General features: G+C 31.3%; 1 protein-coding gene across 4 annotated transcripts in view; it reads left to right on the forward strand.

The window, feature by feature from the left end:
• The first annotated feature begins 942 nt into the window (after positions 1-942).
• LOC136989996 (protein FAM219A) overlaps positions 943-19871 on the forward strand; it is an 89362-nt gene continuing 70433 nt past the window's right edge. The window contains exons 1-3 of one of the 4 annotated variants that reach the window (XM_067288308.1): positions 943-1268; positions 8868-8955; positions 16490-16580. In XM_067288308.1, coding sequence (XP_067144409.1) covers positions 1131-1268; positions 8868-8955; positions 16490-16580 — 317 coding nt within the window. In that variant the 5' untranslated portion in view covers positions 943-1130. The remainder of the gene's footprint in view (positions 1269-8867; positions 8956-16489; positions 16581-19871) is intronic. The other 3 variants (XM_067288309.1, XM_067288311.1, XM_067288310.1) reach the window with 3 other exon arrangements.

Genomic DNA, 19871 nt, shown 5'->3' on the forward strand with positions numbered 1-19871 from the left:
GTTTGTAAATTACTGTTGTGTGACGCCATAATACAGCACGAACTCGCCAAATTCATATTTTGTATGGAATATTAAAATCTATGTATAGTGACTGATGAGGGATCCGATAGGTCTGAAATGCATCTCAATAAATACATAGGAAATCAAAAAAAGTGTTTCAGTTTCTTTGTTTAGTGACCGTCCAGTGTGATAAGTCCGCCTACATGAAAAATTCACTAGCACAAAACATAATAAATAACATAAAGCAGATACTTGCTCAGCAAATAATTAGTCTAATTCACAAAACAACATCTTTACTTGTTGCTGAGATATTTTTATTGAGAGAACTAACGTTTTCGGCCTACTCAATAGGTATATATATACATAATAATAATAATAATAGGTACTCAATATACATAATAAGTCAACAGACAAAAAGCCATTTGGATGAAACAAAAAGAATTTATTCATATTTTTCAATCTAGTAATAAATATAGGCATATATAATAGAGAGGTTGCGGCCGAAGTTTTCAACGCGAAAACTCCGGCCACAACCTCTCTGATACCGAAAAAGTAGACAGGAGACATTTTGAAAATGGGTCTTTTCTTTTTTTTTTTTTTTTAACTTTCTGCCCTGTGAGCACTAGGAGGGCCTCTTTTTAGTAAGCCCATTATGGGTTCGGACAAACCCGCCGGGTGGTGAGGGACGGGGCCCGACATATCCGGATGAACCACCCCCGAAGAATTCCTAGGAATTTTTCGACCCATCAGGATTTGATTCCGGGTCCCCCAGAGCGGTGGACTGCCACCTTGAACGCTCGGCCATCCGACCGTCTTTGAAGATAGGGTCATTATTTATGAAATGATTGTTATTAACTTTATAATAATAATAATAATAATGAATTATTTTTATTTTATAATACAGTATTAATTATTTTATTAAAAAACGTTGTATTTTTATTTCTATAATTTTCAATAATTTTTTTTATGTAAAAAAAATTGTATTGGCAACACTTATAAATTGATAAGCAGACGAGAAATGGCGGTGCTCAATATGTGGTTTGATTCAAATTCGATTTAGTATTCGTTAGAAAGACTATGAGAGATACTCATTTTACGTTTGAATGTAATATCTATCTTTATAACCGAAAATGGAAGATAGTGGTATAGATAGCGATTCTAAATCAATCAGTTATGGCTGTGTAGGTGCTACCTCTGGCTGGAGTGGACATGACACATCGATGGCTGCGAGGAAGGAAAACACGCCACACGAATCAAATTTACAAGAGGTTTGTACCAAAATTTAATGCTGAATTGCCTACAAGTTTTTAAAGGTAACATTCTTATTTGAAACGTGCAATTACTTAAATAATTTTGTTTATTTTGAAAGTTTCTTAATTAAGATATAAAATAGGATATATTTTGAACGTATATTAATCAATATTGGAAAGGGAATTCTCTATATAAAATCGATTTGTAAAACATTTTAATTTTCAATCAGTTGTATATTAAATGTATAATTGTATTGTATAATAAAACTTAAAATACATATAAAGGAACGTATCAGAGCATTTAGAGGAAATTATACAAAGCAGTAGCTGAGAATTACAACAAAGAAAGATGTGAAATTAATTTAAGTACAGTAAAAAGAAAGAAATGAACTTAAAAGGCAATTATTTGAACATATTTGTATAAATAAAAGGTTAATGTTACCCTAGGTATCGAATATGGCGGCTCGTCTCCGATCCCAGCAATCAGAAGACAGGGAACAGTGGGGACACACGTTCTAACCTAACCTAACCTATTCTATTAAATTTCCATAATTATTGCCAACCAAATTATTAGAATAGGTTAGGTTAGGTTAGAATGTGCGTCCCCACTGTTTCAGGGACGAGCCGCATGTTCCTACCATAGGTAACATTAACCGTAATTTTATCTTATCTTAAATATTATTGTCAGGTTTAATATCATTGTTTTTAAAAAGTTTTTATACAATTGTTATAGAATGTTGTAAACCTGCTGAAGAAGGGCCTTCAGATCTGAAACACACAAAAAGAATGTACAGGTGAAAATAAAGATATTTTGTTTTGACTTTTGACTATTGGGTTGTTCAGAAAGTAATTTCGTTTTTTCCATAGAAAAATAAATGCAATATTCTTATAATAAATAAATACTGTATTGAATTATATTTTTACCATTTTGGTCAAATACCTGTTGTTGTTGTTGTTGTTTCTGGTAGTAGCACGATTTCACATTCATAAAAATTTTGATCGTTTACAAAAAACTGATCCAAGTGATTTTTGACACTGTCATTTCAAGTAAATGTCTTACAGTTAATAAAAATTTGTATAGACCGGAACAAGTAATAATCTGAGTGTGCCCAATCTGGCGGATATGGTTGGTGTGATGACACATCCCATCTAAGCTATAACAGTTTCTGACGAGTTACCGAACTTGTATGAAATTTGGCATTATCATGGTAAAACACTACACTTTGTTTGTTGATCAATTCTGGCCTTTTCTGTTTGATGATATTGCTCAATTTGTTTACTCGATGGCAGTACACTTTCGAATCAATTGTTAAATTGTCTAGTAAAAGCTCAAAAAAAAATTTCTTTAAAATCCAACCATAGAGAGCATCTCTTGTTAATAACATGTGGAACCCATATATTGAGCTTTGAAACGAAACCGATTCGTTTTAAGTAATAATAAACAGTTCAATTTAACAGATTTAATATCTTAGTGTTTTCACATGTTGTTATACGGCAGGTTGCTTTAATCCGTAACTTTATTTTGTTTTCATTGCCTTCAAATGGCCATCCAGAATGTGGTGTATCTTCGATATTAAAATTGCCAGAACACAATTTTGTAAACCAGTTTTGGCACTGTCTTTCTCTCAACACATCATCTCCAAACATGTACCACAATTTTTTTCTTGTTTGAACAGCATTTTGGTTTTTTAGTTATAAAAAAGCAAAATATGCCGAAAATGATGCTTTCGATTTTCAATATTTGATGGGTCACCGAAAAAGAACAATTGTACAGAATCAAACAAAATTTTTTACAAATAAGCCTTAAAATGTCAGCTGTTGAAATATATAATGAAAATGTGGTTTAAAATAAAATTGGCTGGTAAAAATACATCTAATTCCTCTAGTAATAAAAAAACGAAATTACTTTCCGAACAACCCAATAAAATTTCCACTTTTTGGTAATCAGAAACTACACCAGTATAAGAAGTCCTGTTGTAATTGTAAAGTTTGATATAGTTTAACAGTTGATAAAAATTAGGCCAATTCTTTAACATTTTAAAATGTGGATTTGGAAAGCTCTTCAGTCAGCTAACAAAACCAAAACAATATCCTTAAAATTTTGTAAAGCATTCTTCTGATAAACATCGATCTTATCTTAAACATAATAGCACATGAGATAAAAATTATCTAAAAAGCAACCAGAGAGCAGACATGAGATCAAATACAGAGACCAGATTTATCTCTGCTAGAGGCTATTGGCATCTTGTAAGGATTGTAGACTATCTCTAGAGATAAAATCTTGTGTAAAAGTAGTAATAAAGTGATAATTTGTTGTAAATTGATGATGATGATAAGATGTTTTTATTAAATAATTACCCAAAGAAACTACTTGAAAACTGGCTGGAACACCTATTTGAAAAAAATTAACTGTACTAATACTAAAGTTGTTAATGAAAGGGATAATAATCAAAGTTTAGTAAAATATTTTAAATTGACATATGTTAAAAATATGTTAGAAAAAATTAAAAAATGAATTAAAAAAGTTTAATATTGTATTAGTCCTGGATCAATGTAATAAAGTACAAAAATATATTGTGTTGAATAATATGAAAAGAGTATATAAATGATTTAGAAAAAAGTAATGTAGCTTATAGATTTAATTGTAGTTGTGCTGAAAAAATGAAATATCATTTTTTCAGCACAATTTTTTGTTTCTCATATATATAATATGTGTGTGTATAGAGGAGAAACAAAAAGAAATTTAAAAGTACAAGTTATAGAATATATAAACACAATAAAATATAATATGCCTAATTCTTCTGTTGCTAAGCATTGTAATGTTAAAGGATGTGAAATAGTGAAAGACTCAATAAAAGCAATAAAATATGAAACTAACGCTGAAAAAAGGAAATACTACAAACATGTAGAAATTTTAAAGTAAAAACAGAAAAAGAATTAATGACAATTTAGGAGTGAAATTAAATACAGGATGGTATGACTTTACTGATGATAATAAAAATAAATTAATAATTAATGATGCAATAGTTGCTGAAACGTGATGTATGTAAATATACAAATTTAGTAGTAGTGCTCTAGCAGTAGTAGTATGCAGCAGTAATGCAGTGTTTCAGTATTATCGTAAGCTGTTCCAGTCAGTTCAACCAATATGAGTATATGTCTATCACTTTACATTTATAATACTTTATAAAAATAGTAATTTTGGTAAATTGTATTAGTGTTCCAATGACAAAGAGCTGATATCAGATTGTGAAACTATTACATTCATGAGACATCACCTGTGATGATTGTGAAGTCATCACGTTTACAATGGCCTTTTAAATGTATTTGTAATTTATTTTTATAATTTTATATGTATGAACATCAACTGAAGAGGGACTGTTTATTATGTCTGAAATGCATTTTGAGTATTCTATATTAAAGGAGCCACAGTTTATTGTAAATTTTTATTATTAAGGTGTTAATAAATCTCATTCACTGGCATGATAAGTCCATATGTATATATATGTTTTGTTGAGTTACACTAATTGATAATCTGTAGATGTTAAAAATATGGGAAGTTTTATATAATTTTTTTACAATTTTCCCATTGATAATAAATATTTATTAATCTAATATATATTAGTGAATCTTGCTTTTGTGTGATTCTATGAGGCAGCTGTTACAATTGAAACTATCTCCTATTTCCTGGATTGCTGAAAGAATAAGAATAATTCCAATCAGTTATTATTGATCTACTAAGTTCAGAATAATCATAAAATCACCAATTAATAAACTTATCATTTTTATAAAAATTAAGTAAAAATATAAGCTATATTCCATGTCAAGTGGAAATAGTTTTGTTTGCCATAGATTATTTTGGCCAATAGTGGTTTGCTTTAGGAAAAGATTTATCAAACTTAAAAATGTCAAGTTTAATTTTTTAAAGTTCTGTTTGGGATAGCTACCCCAAACAGAACTAATATTAAATAGTATGTTTGATGACTAATTTATGCTGTTTTTGGATGATATAATTGTTTGAATTCTAAAGAAACGTATGTTCAGCCTTTTACATAAATTTATTGACAAAACTGTCTTGTTTATAAAATCGTACGTCCTGCTGTCTTATCAGCTTAGAGGTATGAAGGAGTACATGTGAGGAGTTGAAATTTGGCACAGAGTATTGGGTGCCCAAATCATGCATGCATAAAAAAAACCAGACTTGTAGGTAGTTAGAAGTCCAAGAACTGAAACGCAATAAAATACAAAATGGTGACACACTCTACAAACAGGCAGTAGTGCGAGATCTGCACATGCGAGATCTGCACATGCAGATCTCGCATGTGCAGATCTCGCACTACTGCCTGTAAGCTGGTTGGTAAGTTGGAAATACAAATATTTTGAAGTCAAATTTTGACAAACAAATCTTTGACGAAAACCCATTTACCTGTCCCATGTTATTCCCCACATATTTCTGGTTGCCACGTGCTAACCTCGACCGATTGACCGATGTCTCGTTTCGTCATTGGAACTTTTTGAAACTAGATGGTGCATTGTTATAATTTTATATTAAAACTAACTACCGAAATAGAATTATTTTTTCTTTTTACATTTATTAATATATATATATATTTCGTTTGTGCAAAATAAAAAAATAATTGCGAATGATACAATAGCCACCATTACTTTTTTCAAAAACGGGAAATTTTCGCATTGACAAAAATTCAACCTGGGCTGTCATGCAACGGAGAGAAATTTCAACATTCGGATAGGTTAATTTCAATGAAAATGCATCATGGAAGACCTCGTGGTCGTGGCTATGGCCGGTGAAGTTTGAATGATCGCACTCAAAACCAGCAATACCAAAGATGATTGGAGAATGAGAATGAGACCAGCCGTGAGTGTCGAAGTGATCCCACTTAGTGGTGAGTCTCCGAGACATAGTCTTGTCACAAATATGGCCTTGTCATTTTACTTGTTTTATTTTATCCAAATAAGAAAAAAACGTCTTATTCCTTAATAAGTCAATTTATTTTTATAAAAAATGAAACAAGAATGGGTATATTTTCATAAGTCAAAAATAAAGCATGGATTAATTTATCCCATTTTTTGACTCTGACCTAATCATCTTCATTATAATGAATTTACCATTTTTTGTTTGTCATCTTGAATCAACATGCTTAAATTGTCAGATTGTTTTTTAAGCTATGTTGAAGATAATTTTTAATTAATTGATACTCTTTAGGACAAATTCTGTTATTTAAATCTCATTTTTATATAAAGATTAATTAAATTCAAATTTAATTTTCAATTGTTAAATAATTTAAAATCTTTTGGAATGAGATTTGAAACTCCTCTTGAAGTCAATATTCTGGATAATAGCTAACAATAATCTAGTAGTTTAGTGTTGGGATTAGAATCATTTGGACGTACGATTCCTGCCTTTTTTCTCTATTTTCAAATGAGCAACGGTCCATGTTGGAGAAATAACCATTAGTTTGAAAAAGCCGGATCACTGATTGGCCACCTATCATTGAAACATCGGCAGACCTCTGACAGAGCTACAAAGCGCTGATTGGTCAATCAATCCTATCTTCAATCCATATAAAAAGGTTGAGTTTTGGCAGGAAGCAGGTTGGTCAAACTTGTTTAAGAAGGTTGTCTTTGTCTCGCTGTTTCATTGCCAGATGTTGAAGGAGTTTACGACCAGCTGAATCTCGGATTGCTTCGCAAGGTGTTTTTCCGACGGACCTGTAAGGATTTTGGTGGACTATTTGAACTTTAGTTTATTCTTGTGTGTGGAAACCTACATTGTAAATATTTTAACGTTGTAATTTTCATCTTTTGTAATCATCGTTGGTTTGTAAACTTTAATTGACATTATAAAGTTCTTGAAATTTCATGGTAAACTTGACTTTTAGATTTAGTTACAATTCTGGTTTTGGTTATGTGGGTATATTTTTTAAACTAATATGGGAAATTATTCATGTATAATGTTGTAACTATAACAAGTACAACCAAAAGCAATAATTGTTTTTGGTTGTACCTGTTAAAACAATAAACAGTTGACCTGATAAAGATCCAGGCAAAGGATTGAAAGGTGATAATTTACTGTGGATTTATTTAAGAAGGTTCTCTAAGAAGTTTTGAACTAAAACTAATAATGTCATACAGCGCCGGATTAAGCCTCTAGCAGGCCCTAGACAAAATTTAAATTGGGGCTCCATTTAAATAAGTTGCTTCTAAACAAATCTTATATAATGTGACATTAGCGTAGCTAACATGGGTGACACCCGGTGCGGATATCGTGGTGTCATTCCAAGCCACACCGTAGTGTCACCCTTTTTAACTCTTTTATAAAACACTATTGAATTGTAATATTTTCGCACTCGGGAAACTTGAACGCTATATCGAATATGCGATGTCGCGACGTATAAGTTTAGATTTAGAAAATAAATCATAACCATACATCAGTACTACCACGAGAGGCGGCCCTAGGAATATTTTTAGATGGTGCGAGAGATCTCGTGGTGTACATTACTTCTGGTGCACGGGTGGCTGTTGACCTTTTTTTTTTAGGTAGTAGCTAGTCGAGCGGAGCTAAGTAGGAATTGTTAAATACAGCCTTTTCTGTCCTATCGAATTTCTTACATAATTTTTAACTCGTTTTGAAACAGAGAAATCTTCTGCACTGAAGCCGGGCCCCTCCGAATTACGGGCCCTAGACATTTGTCTAATTTGTCTATTCGATAATCCGGCCCTGATGTCATATGACCAGAAATTTTTTGATCCAGAAGAGTATATAGAAATGATAACACAAAACAGTGTTGACAGATGTTAGGTTTGTTCAAGACCCATGTGACTGTCCAAAAACAATTGAATTTATTTTCTGAATTCTACAGTACATGATGTGATTAATTTTTCTTAAGTGGTGCTACTGCAATAAGTAAATATAAGATTATAGTAGGAAATCTTGATAACTGTTATCTTGGAAACCTTTGAGCAGGGAAAAAAAAGATTTAAACTACTTATATTGGCATGAGATGTTTGAGTAGAAGTAGCCTTTTTACAGAAAAACAAATTAATATAATTGAAAAGCGATATTGAATATGTTACTAAGAAATCAAAAATTTCACAAAAGTAAAATATTTGGTATGTACAAGATACTGAAGTTCAATTCTCGATGCTTTTCATAGAACATCATGATGTTCAAGCAATCGGTGTCATATGCTTATTTTTAAAGATGTTTATTATTAATTTGCTCTACATTATTTTAAATGACATTTTCTTTCATTTCATTGTTTATTATTATTATTATTTGTAGTTATTTAATCAACATTTATATAATTAATACATTTTATGTAAAGAATTATTATAAATTGCAACTCAGATATGATGACTAGTATGACAAAATGTTGGGATAGGGCTGCTGAAGGCAGTCAAGAGTAGTGCTGCTGTTGTTTTATATAAATACAAGCATTTCTTTTGCAAACATTAAAATAATACAAAATTTATATTTTATTTATACAGGTGTTACTCTGAAGATGGGTCTCAAGGCCCAAAAATATTCCTGTTTTTTATTTTGCTTTATTTGCAAAATTTAAGTTTTAATTTATTTAAAACTTTTAATTTAATTAGGCAGAAAATCAGAAAGATGAAATTAATGAAACTATTCCTACATCATCATCACAGTTGATGACAACTGTTCAGCTACAAAAACGTCTTGGTAAGTATGATATTTATGCTTAAAAATAATGTGTAACAAATACTTTAAATTAAAATATAAATTTCAATAATTAAAGTTATTCTTGGTACATACAATTGATTTTTATATGTATGATAACTATGTTCATACATATACATAACTCAAATAACAATATAATTATATAATTATATGGATATTTAAAATTTGTAATTTTCTTTTCCTTAATTGTTTAATATTTGGAATTTTTTGATTTTTTTTAAAGTGTTTCTTCTGATTAGTTTATACCAACATTTTATTTGAATATTTTTAAATTTTTTTAAATCTTGATTGCTTGTGATTGCAACTGTTTTTTTATTTTGGCCAGTTATTTCAACTTTTTATCATGTTTTTCTTTCATAAATAAACAACACTATAGCTACAATGTTTTCCTACCAATCAACAAGTCCCATTAATAACTAATAAACACAAATATCTGTATCTAAAGTAAAATTTAAACCTATGATATAATGAACAGGAAACCTCTCAGCCAAATTTCTTCACTAAATTCAGTGTTTTTATTCAACTGTCTGACACAAAATTAATATGAAGTTATACTATTAGATTATAAAAAATTTTCAAAATATTTAGTAATTGCTTTTTCTATTTTTGATGTTTGATAAAGATAATTTATTAGTGATAAAAATAATTTTCATTGATGAAATAATATATGCAATGGCAGTTACATATCATTTTATCATCCATTTGTTGTTGTACTTGCACTTATACTTTAATCTCTTGATAAATGTTTTCAAAAAAAATCATTCTTTTAAAAATCAAATAATCAAACTGGATTTATTACTGGGCTGCATTTTGGTTAATTAAATATATAAATGCTATGTAATTAGGACTAAAGATGAGCATCTTTAGTCTAAATTGTTACCATCTTGACAAAGTTGCCATCTTAATTGCTTATCTTCAGTTCAACTTACATAACATTTGTGTATTCATTTAGCTAAAATATAGCTTGATAATAAATTCAGCCTGATTTTATTACATTCGAAGTAATATTTGAGTTTGGTTTCTTATATGATAATTCTTTTATCAAAAATATTCAAATCAAGTTGATTTAAAATATTTTCTTGTATATTATTATATGTATGCTTTTGAACTAATTTGAGTATTAACTAAATATAGAATCAACATTTGATTGAGTAAAAATATAAATATTGTATTAAATGCAATCTCAATTTTTTTATTTAATTTGAGAATTTAATGAAATTTAATGAAAATTAAACTAGAAAGTTAATACAGGTAAACTAAGCATCACCTAATAACAAGACAAAAAATAAACTATACAGAGTTCAATGTAGTAAAGTTTTATGAAAAATCATTTGTATTCATAAGAAAAATGGAAGTCTGGTAAAAATAACATTTCACAAATCTATCATTTTGTCCTTTTTGCTATCAAAAACATTACTTCTGTCAAATCACATAACATTTCCATTTTGTTGTTTTGATATACTCCTGAATTATATTTTCTTAGAATATTTTGATAAACAAAAGCAGTTTATTTAATTATTTGGAACAATAAAATATAGAATAACAAAATGAAACAAGTTAATATACAATTAAAAACAGTAAAACTTAGGATTTTTAAGGAAAGAATGACAGACTAAGCACATTTTTATAATAACAATAAAATAAATTCAAAGTTGACATGGCTCAATTTTATTGGTTGAACACACTGCCTTAAAAAGCATACCTAATGACATTTTTCCTTTTTATTTGATGTCATCTTGGAGACATCATAGTTCCATAAAGTGGCATTACATAGAATTTTATCCAATTGGCATGCATTATCTCACTCAACTTCATTCTGCTGCACTCAGTCATTTAGTAGAAGCAATGACACCAACTTTGTAGGTAGAATCTGACCATTGACAAAACACTGTACAAGCCAATGTATCAATATGAAAGTATCTCAAAGAGTGTGATGAAATAGCTCAAATATTCACCATCTTCCTAGAAAAACAAATAAAGAAGAAAAATAATAAACAGTGCAGTTTGCAATGTTAGATTTTAGCAATTCAGTATAGATGTAATTATAAAATAACTGAAATGGAATATCTACGACTGAGTCACCTAAACTGCATTAAATGTTGAAGATATAAAATAATAATAATAATAATTCTCCCGTGGTCACTACCTGGTCGTGGTGGGAGAACCCAGTAATTTTACTGAACATAGAGCAATGCAGGCTGGAGCACAAGCTCCTGGTAGGGACACCCATGCCAGTAAGGTCTATGGGGAGAAATGAAGCTAAGAGTGACCACACCCACATTCTGTGGAGATATTTATCATGGTAGTAACCAGATCAAAGTGTGATACCGGCTCGGACATCACCCGGGTTAACAAGGTCCGCATTCCTGGGTTAGGCAGAGGTTCATGTTCGAAAAATAGGCCACAGTCTCCCTTGGTTACTGGTGGTGAAAGCAGCACCAGCCTAAGCATGGCTACTGCAATGCCCTCAACAGATGTGAGGAACCAACCTAGCCTTGGTGTTTCTGTGGCAGTGCATCCACAGACCACAAAGGCTGGAAAACCATGCCAACGGATGAAATGGACAATAGAAATGAACGAGTTTATCATCCGTATTTACTACACCATCACGAAACTCAAAACAAACATGACAGCATACAGACAACAACTACACCATAGATTCACACAACATCATCTTCACCTCATTGTCACCGAACAAAGGGTTGTTGATCAAAAAAGAACAATTATAGACAATAACCTTATCCCACAAACAACACTTGAACTTATCAAACAACAGGTTGTTGATCAAATACGTCAACAGACAGAAACATCTAACATTAATGAAGATCACGTAACCTATCAGGATAATTCAGCAACAAGCATTGATAATAATACACATACAACAACTACTACTAATGATACTACAGACACACTACAGGCACAGATCCCACACAAAGACCACGAATACCAAAAATCAACATGTCAAAGGGAGCAGGAAAAACACTAAATTACGTAAACACTCACTACCACACTACATTCATTCAATTTCTACACTCTCAGACATATATACGTTAGTTTATGCTGGGGCAGTCACAGTAGTGACACACCATGGACTGAAAATACAATCGCAGACAGATACACACAAAACACAGTTCTATCACAAGCCTGCCTGGCAGAGAAGAATAGAAACACAAATAAATGACATTAGACAGCAATTAGGCAGGCTGACACAATACACTAAAAGTAACATAACACCCAAATTAAATAAACAACTCAAAAACATTTTCAAGAAAATCAAAACACAAACAACACAACACACACATTACAGAATACATTGACACACTAAAACAAAAACTTGCAGCGAAAGCACGTAGGCTCAAACGATACAAAACATGTTCACTACGAAAACAAAATAAATTATTCACAATAAAAAACTCTTCTACAGACAAATCAGTACCAAAACAAACACTGATACACAGCAGTGGCACACCAACAGAAAAAGAACTCGCAACTTGTTGGTCTTCTCTTTGGTCCAGTGCTGTTACGCACAATGCTGATGCAGGTTGGATCGAGGAGGAGAACAAAAACCTGCATAACATACCAACTATGCCCTGTGCTGAAATAAACGTACACAACATCTGCTATGCTGTTAACAGAACACACAACTGGAAGACACCTGGTGTAGACAACATTCACAATTTCTGGTACAAAAAATTTACATCACTGCACCAGGAACTAGCTAAACATCTAACACATATCTACATGAAACCTAAAAACAACAATACCACAGATCCCACACAATACAGACCAATTACATGTCTTCCAACACTCTACAAATTATTGACATCCTGTATCGCAAACAAAATATACAAACATATTGAAGAACATGACATTCTTACGGAACAACAAAAAGGTTACCGTAGAAATCATCCCCTGTGATTTCTACGGTAACCTTTTTGTTGTTCCATAAGAACAGTTACTCATAGATTCAGTCATTCTATGGCAAGCACACAAACAACACAACAGAAACATACACATGGCATATATAGACTACAGAAAAGCATTCAGCAATGTTCCACACAGTTGGCTGCTACATATTCTACACATGTACAAAATACATCCATCACTCATTGCATTTTTCCAAAACACTATGCAGCACTGGAGAACAACACTACATCTCAGGGTTCATAACACTTCCATACAAACAAACCAAATATTCATTAGGCGAGGAATTTTTCAAGGAGATTCCTTGAGTTTTCTCTGGTTCTGCTTTGTCCTGAACCCATTATCCAACATGTTAAACAATATGCAATATGGTTACAATATCAGACATGAAAAAACAACACATTTTATACTGTCACATCTCATATACAGTGCATGGATGACATAAAACTTTATGCATCCACACAAAAACAACTTCATCAACTCATACGAATCACACATTCATACACCAAAGATGTACAAATGGAGTTTGGCTTAGACAAATGCAAAACACTTCACGTGGAAAAAGAAATCCTGAAGAAAGAAGATTTTGCACTTAAAAATGGAGACGTTATTGAATCCATGGAAGAGGGCAAGTTCTACAAGTATTTAGGATTCCAACAGGCCAAACTAACAGAACACGCACAAATAAAGCAAAGATTAATTAAAGAATACCAAAGTAGGTTAAATACTATTCTTAGAACAGAGTTAAATGCAAAACACACAGTCAAAGCAATAAACAAATATATCATCCCAGTACTCACATATTCTTTTGGAGTTATACATTGGACTCAAACAGATCTTGAGCAACTCCAAAGGAAAACAAGAACAACACTTACTAAGCATAAACAACATCATCCTAAATCCGCCACAGAAAGATTAACCCTTCCACGTAAAGATGGCGGATGTGGCCTGATTGACATAGCTAACCTTCACTACAAACAAATACAGTCACTGCGAGAGTTTTTCTACAAAAAGCAAGAAACATCACAGTTACATAAAGCAGTAACTCTAGCAGACTCGAATAACACACCATTAAATTTACACTCACAACATACGGACATGACACAACATATAAAAAGCATAGACACCATTAAGCAATTGTGGGCTCGAAAGGTGCTCCATGGCAGGCATCCCTACGACCTAGCCCAGGATTTTGTTGACAAAACTGTCAAACAGCTGGTTAGCTCAGGGATATCTTTTTGGGGAGATGGAAGGATTCATGATTGCCATACAGGATCAGGTCATAAATACTAAAAACTACAGAAAACACATACTCAAAGATGCAACACTCACAAATGACACATGCAGAAAATGTCCCATCATGCCAGAAACTATACAACACATCACTTCTGGTTGCAAGCTCTTGGTATAGACAGATTATTTACACAGACATAATCAAGTGGCAAATATAATACACCAAGAGCTTGCAAAGAAACACAAATTATTAAACATCCACGAACCATACTACAAGTACATTCCACAGACAGTATTGGAAAACAACACGCACAAAATGTACTATGACAGAGCCATAATCACAGATAAAACAATTTACCACAACAGGCCAGACATCACACTCATTGACAAACACAATAAAATCACATACATTATAAACATGTCCATTCCAAACACTCGCAATGTACAAAACACATGCACTGAAAAAGTTAGCAAGTACACAGAACTCGCCCAGGAAATAAGGCATCTGTGGAGGATGGATAGGGTGCTTATTGTACCTGTCATTCTCTCCTCTACAGGTGTCATACCACACACACTACACAAAAGCCTGGGCACATTACAATTGTATAGAAATGCATATATCACACTACAGAAGGCCACTATATTTAATACATGTCATATTGTGAGGAAATTCCTGAATACAGATACACACACTGATACACTTCTTTAATTTTTGTTTTGGTCACAGCCTCCGGTGTTGACCGAGTATATCTCACTTAACCCAACATAATAATAATAATTTCATTCAAAGATGATCTTCCTTATATGCTAAAGATCTTATAGCTAGCAATTGTGTCAGGTTATCCAATAGTTTCAAAAATTCTGTTTCATTATTCAATTACTGTTTATAAAATTTTGTGAGTAATTTTACTACTGTCTTTTAAATGCACACTTTATTTCTAAATTTTAGTAATCTTGACAATTTAACATGTTCTTGTTGTTGAAGACCTCTTTTAATATCTTACCATAATTAATAACTTTCACACTAACCATTATTAATTTGCATGTTTAAATTAATGTAATGTAAAATGTTTTATATTTAAATGATTTTATTCTCTTTTTTATTTTAATTTAAATGTAAAAGAAAGTTCATAGATAGATATATCTATCTATCTATGATCTTTGATACACAGCAGTGGCACAATTTTTTTTTTTTTTTTTGAACATTTGTATATACAGAGTACCCCATGTAAAATTGGTTATGCAAGTTTTCAAAATATTTTGTGAATTATTTTACTCCTCAAAATTTACTTTATATCAATGAAAAATGTAAGAGTTTACAGCCTGCTCTTATTATAATCATCAAACAATGTGCCTTAATTCTTAATGAGACTGACTAACTCATCAGAAATGATTTTGAAAAGTTTCATTTGTTGAATAGACAATAAATATATAGTAATAATAATTCTACAGACAATTACTAACCAAGCTCAATTACACAATTACAGCACAATAACACACACAATAGATAAAGATCTCTCAGATTATTTGTTGAATCTTTGATCCAGTCTAGTCACACACACAAGGAAGAACAAAACGTGCAAGAGTCATCAATCATGCTTTGTGTTGAAATAAACATATAATATATGATATCCAGAATTTTGTGCAAAAAATAGTTAGAAAGCACTTAGTGTAGATAATCACAATTTTTGGTATAAAAATTTTACATCTGTATTCTACAAAATATTCCCTTCATGCATCACAAACAAAATATAACAGCACATTGAACAGCACAAACATTTTCATAGAACAAAAAACAGGCTATCAAGAAATGTGAGAAGAAAAGAACAGCTACTTCTAGTTGTGCTCTGTTGTGTTGCAGATAGCAGTAGAATAGATACATGTCATGGTGATGTAATACCTGGTGTATTGTGTCTGTTGCAGTCTAAAACTAGAAAGATCTTTCTGCCCCTGGATTGATGTTTAAGTGGACATCCTGTATGTAATGTCATTGTGTGTACATTGAATTCCCAGCATGTAGCAATGTGCACAGTTGCACCCTGACCTTTTTCTTTGATTTCTGCCCAGGATCTTTAGTGCACCTTAAGGCCAAATTAATTTTGATTCATGAAATACTAGCCTGTTAGATTATCATCAGAAATTTTCAGAGGGTGCCAAATTAGAAGTCATTCTGGGTTATCATGTGTAGGATTAATTAATGAACTTGTATTATAATACCTTGAATATAAACAATAAATAATAATGACAATATTCAAACTATTATTTAATAGAATAAATTATTTATTAAATAATTTTCAGTGAATATAAATATGAACGTTCTTTGGAAAAACAGAATTCTGATAAATATTTTTAAATTTAGAAAAACAAATCCAGCAAGCAAGAAAAATAAGAAAAGAAGCAGGAAATGACAGTGAAGTTCACCCAAAAAAATCACTTATTTCACGAAACAGGTATTGTAAATAACTATTTAATGTAATACAGTCAAACCTGTTTTTATGCGGGGGATAGGGACCGCATTAAAAAAAACGCATTAAAAAAAATCTCACGAAACTTCACGAATGGCTGTAAATAATAGTTTTCGCAACACAATTAAAAAAATAATTTTTTTATGCGGTCAACAGGGACCGCATAAAAAAAGTCTCACATAGAAAATAACTCAAAACTGTACAAAATAGAATTTATTGACAACAGATGTCAGCACTTGACTGCATCGTCTGGTCTATCGTCTGTTTTACATATTCTTGTCCAGGTGGTGTTTTGTTGACTTAAAAAGTAAATTATTTCATTTTTTGCATATTCATGCAATAATATTACTATAATAAGTGCATTTATGCTATAATAAGTTTATTTAGCTATAATAAGTCAACGTAAGACATGACGAATCGCACGAGACTAGTCGCCAACTATACCGCACAAATTAAAAATTCGCATTAAAAAAATCGCACAAATAAAAAGAGCTCATAAAAACAGGTTTGACTGTACTTAGTTTTATTTTAATGAAAGGTGTGTTGTTAGAAAAATTATATATATATATTTTAAGACTTAATCATAAAATATATTTTAATGCAACATTGTTGAAATTTCAGCATTTTATGATTGACAGAATTTTTTTTATATACATTATTATATTTTTACAAACTGATCAATTGTTTACTTTGATTTAGAATATCTGAAAACATTATAATTTTATTATTTTATACTTAATACGTTTATAATATAGAATGGAAAGGAAACCAGAGATGGTATCTAGATTCAAATGCTTCTTTGCATATGTGCTATTAGAAATGAAGTTATTCTATGTTGAAACATCTCATGCAAAAGAATTAAACTTGGCAACTTCTCTACATCAAAATTCAAGGGAAGTGGTGATATAGTGATTGAAACAGGGGAACTACTTGAAGCCAAATTAGAGAACAACTTCTTGTGTCAGTAGGAATGATAATGGATTATGGCTTCAATGTATTCAAAAAGAATCAGACAACTGTCATCAACCAAAAAACCAAGAAAGTTCATCTACAAGCATTTAAAGGAGGAGGAATCTAAACTCTCTTGAACAAATGTTAGACAAATGAAAGTATGGTACGAATGTTTAAGTCACTTCAACAAAAGAGATGTATGGCACATGGTTAGTTGTATGAAGATTAGGGGATTAATATTAAACAAAAAGAAGAACTTGACCCTTGTGAAATCTGCATAAGAGGAAAACAAACAAAACTACCATTTCAGAAATAGAACAAGAAGAGATACAGAGAAATATTAGAACTTATCACACCAACATTTGTAGACCAATGAGAACTGCATCATTGAATTGGTTGAAATATTTTATCATGTTTATAGATTATCATTCTAGATGGTGTGAAGCATATTTTATGAAAAATAAAAGTGAGACCCTTGACAAATTCAGAACATATCTAGATTTAATAAAGAAAATAAAACATAAAGAAAAATTAAAGCTATAAGAAGTGACAATGGAACCAAGTACATAAGGAAGTTGAAAACTTCCTGAAGTAGAAAGGAATAAGACTTAAGAAAACAGCTTGTTATGCACAGTGGCAAAATGGCATTGCAGAGAGAGAAAACAGAACACTAGTAGAAATGGAAAGATGCATGCTACTTCAGGCAAGATTGAAAGAAAACTTTTGAGCAGAGACTGTACATCGTATCATATATTAGAACAAATGTCCATCAAAGAGTCTAAAAGGTAGCATATCCTTTTGAACAATGGACTGAGAGAATGCCAGCAATCACACATTTTATGACATTTGGTCAGACAGCATTCTCATTAGACAAGAGGCCAGGGAAAGGAAAAGTTTATGAGAAATCTATCAAATGCATATTTTATAGGCTACTCAAGTGAGTCTAAAATCTATGGTACACAATGACAAAAAGAGTCATAACAAGCAAAGATATAAAATTTACCAATGAATTTCTGAACAAATCAAACAATAATATCAAAATGATTGAAGATAACTGAACCTAAGAAAGAGAGAGAACTAACAATAAAGAAATACAATTAGAAATTATGAGCATACCAAGAAACAATTTAGAACTCAAAGGAAACACTTCATCATAAAACAAAACAAATGAAGATGAAAATGAGCAGAACAGAGAATTAACAGAAGTGAGTAGAAGACTACAAATTACTCATACCAGACAGAAGAGAAGATCTAAAAGAGAATACAAAATGAAAACTATGGACAAATCCTCCACAATCACTGAAAGTATAACAAGAGACAATACAGAGCCTTCAATATACAAAGAAGCTATGGTGTCAAATGGCAAGCAACCATGGAAAAGGAAATGGAATCCCTAAAAAACAAAATATAAAACTTATTGTAGCTACCCAAGAGTGACACCTATCAAATTCAAATGAATTTTATAAATTCAAGGATAATAAAGCTACAGAGGACAGGAAACACAAGCACACTTAGTGGCAAAGGGCTTTCCACAGCAAAACTTCATAGATTATGATGAAATATATTCCCTGTATAGGATTTTGACATAATAAGGCTGCTAACAGCTATAACAATAAAGAATTGGTTCTTACATCAATATGATGTGAAATCAACATATCTACATAGCTACCCGAGAGAAATAGATTTAAAAAATCCTGAAAAAATTTTTAATACAATAAAAACATTTTCAATAATTTTAAATGATCTTCATCAGTTACAGAAAAATCGAACATAAAATGAATTCAAAATAAATATAAAAATTAATGGAAAAATGCCCTTGCGGATGAAATATAGATAAATAAATAAACAACTTAAATAAGGTCAAAATACAGTGAAAAAGAATAAATATAAGATATAACATCAAAATTAGCATTATCATTAATTATTGTAAAATGATCTCCAAGCGATTGACAATGCGTCTGCATCTCTATGGTTTATACAACCAGTTCCCATGTGTGCCTTGAAGATTTCTACTTTCTCAAGATGCTTCACTGCTTGCCTATTCGATGTTGTTCTAATGATTGCCGCCTGATCCCATTGGACGCTAACATCTTGTTGTCTTGCATATGCCGCTAAAACAGTGCTGTCCAGGTTCTTATTGATTGTATATTTGTGTTCCTTGAGTCTTTATTTTAAAGTGTGCATCGTTGCCCCCACATAAACAAGCTTGGAATCAAAATGTTGGTTTTGTAAAGGTACCGAATAAATACTCGTCTCTGAATTCCAATCCTCTTTCTTTTTTATCGTTTCTTAAAAGTTTGAAAACAGTGGGATTACGTCGGTATA

Source organism: Centruroides vittatus, unplaced genomic scaffold (assembly GCF_030686945.1).
Source record: "Centruroides vittatus isolate TY-2023 unplaced genomic scaffold, ASM3068694v2 scaffold_861, whole genome shotgun sequence".
NCBI classification, from domain to species: Eukaryota; Metazoa; Arthropoda; class Arachnida; order Scorpiones; family Buthidae; genus Centruroides; species Centruroides vittatus.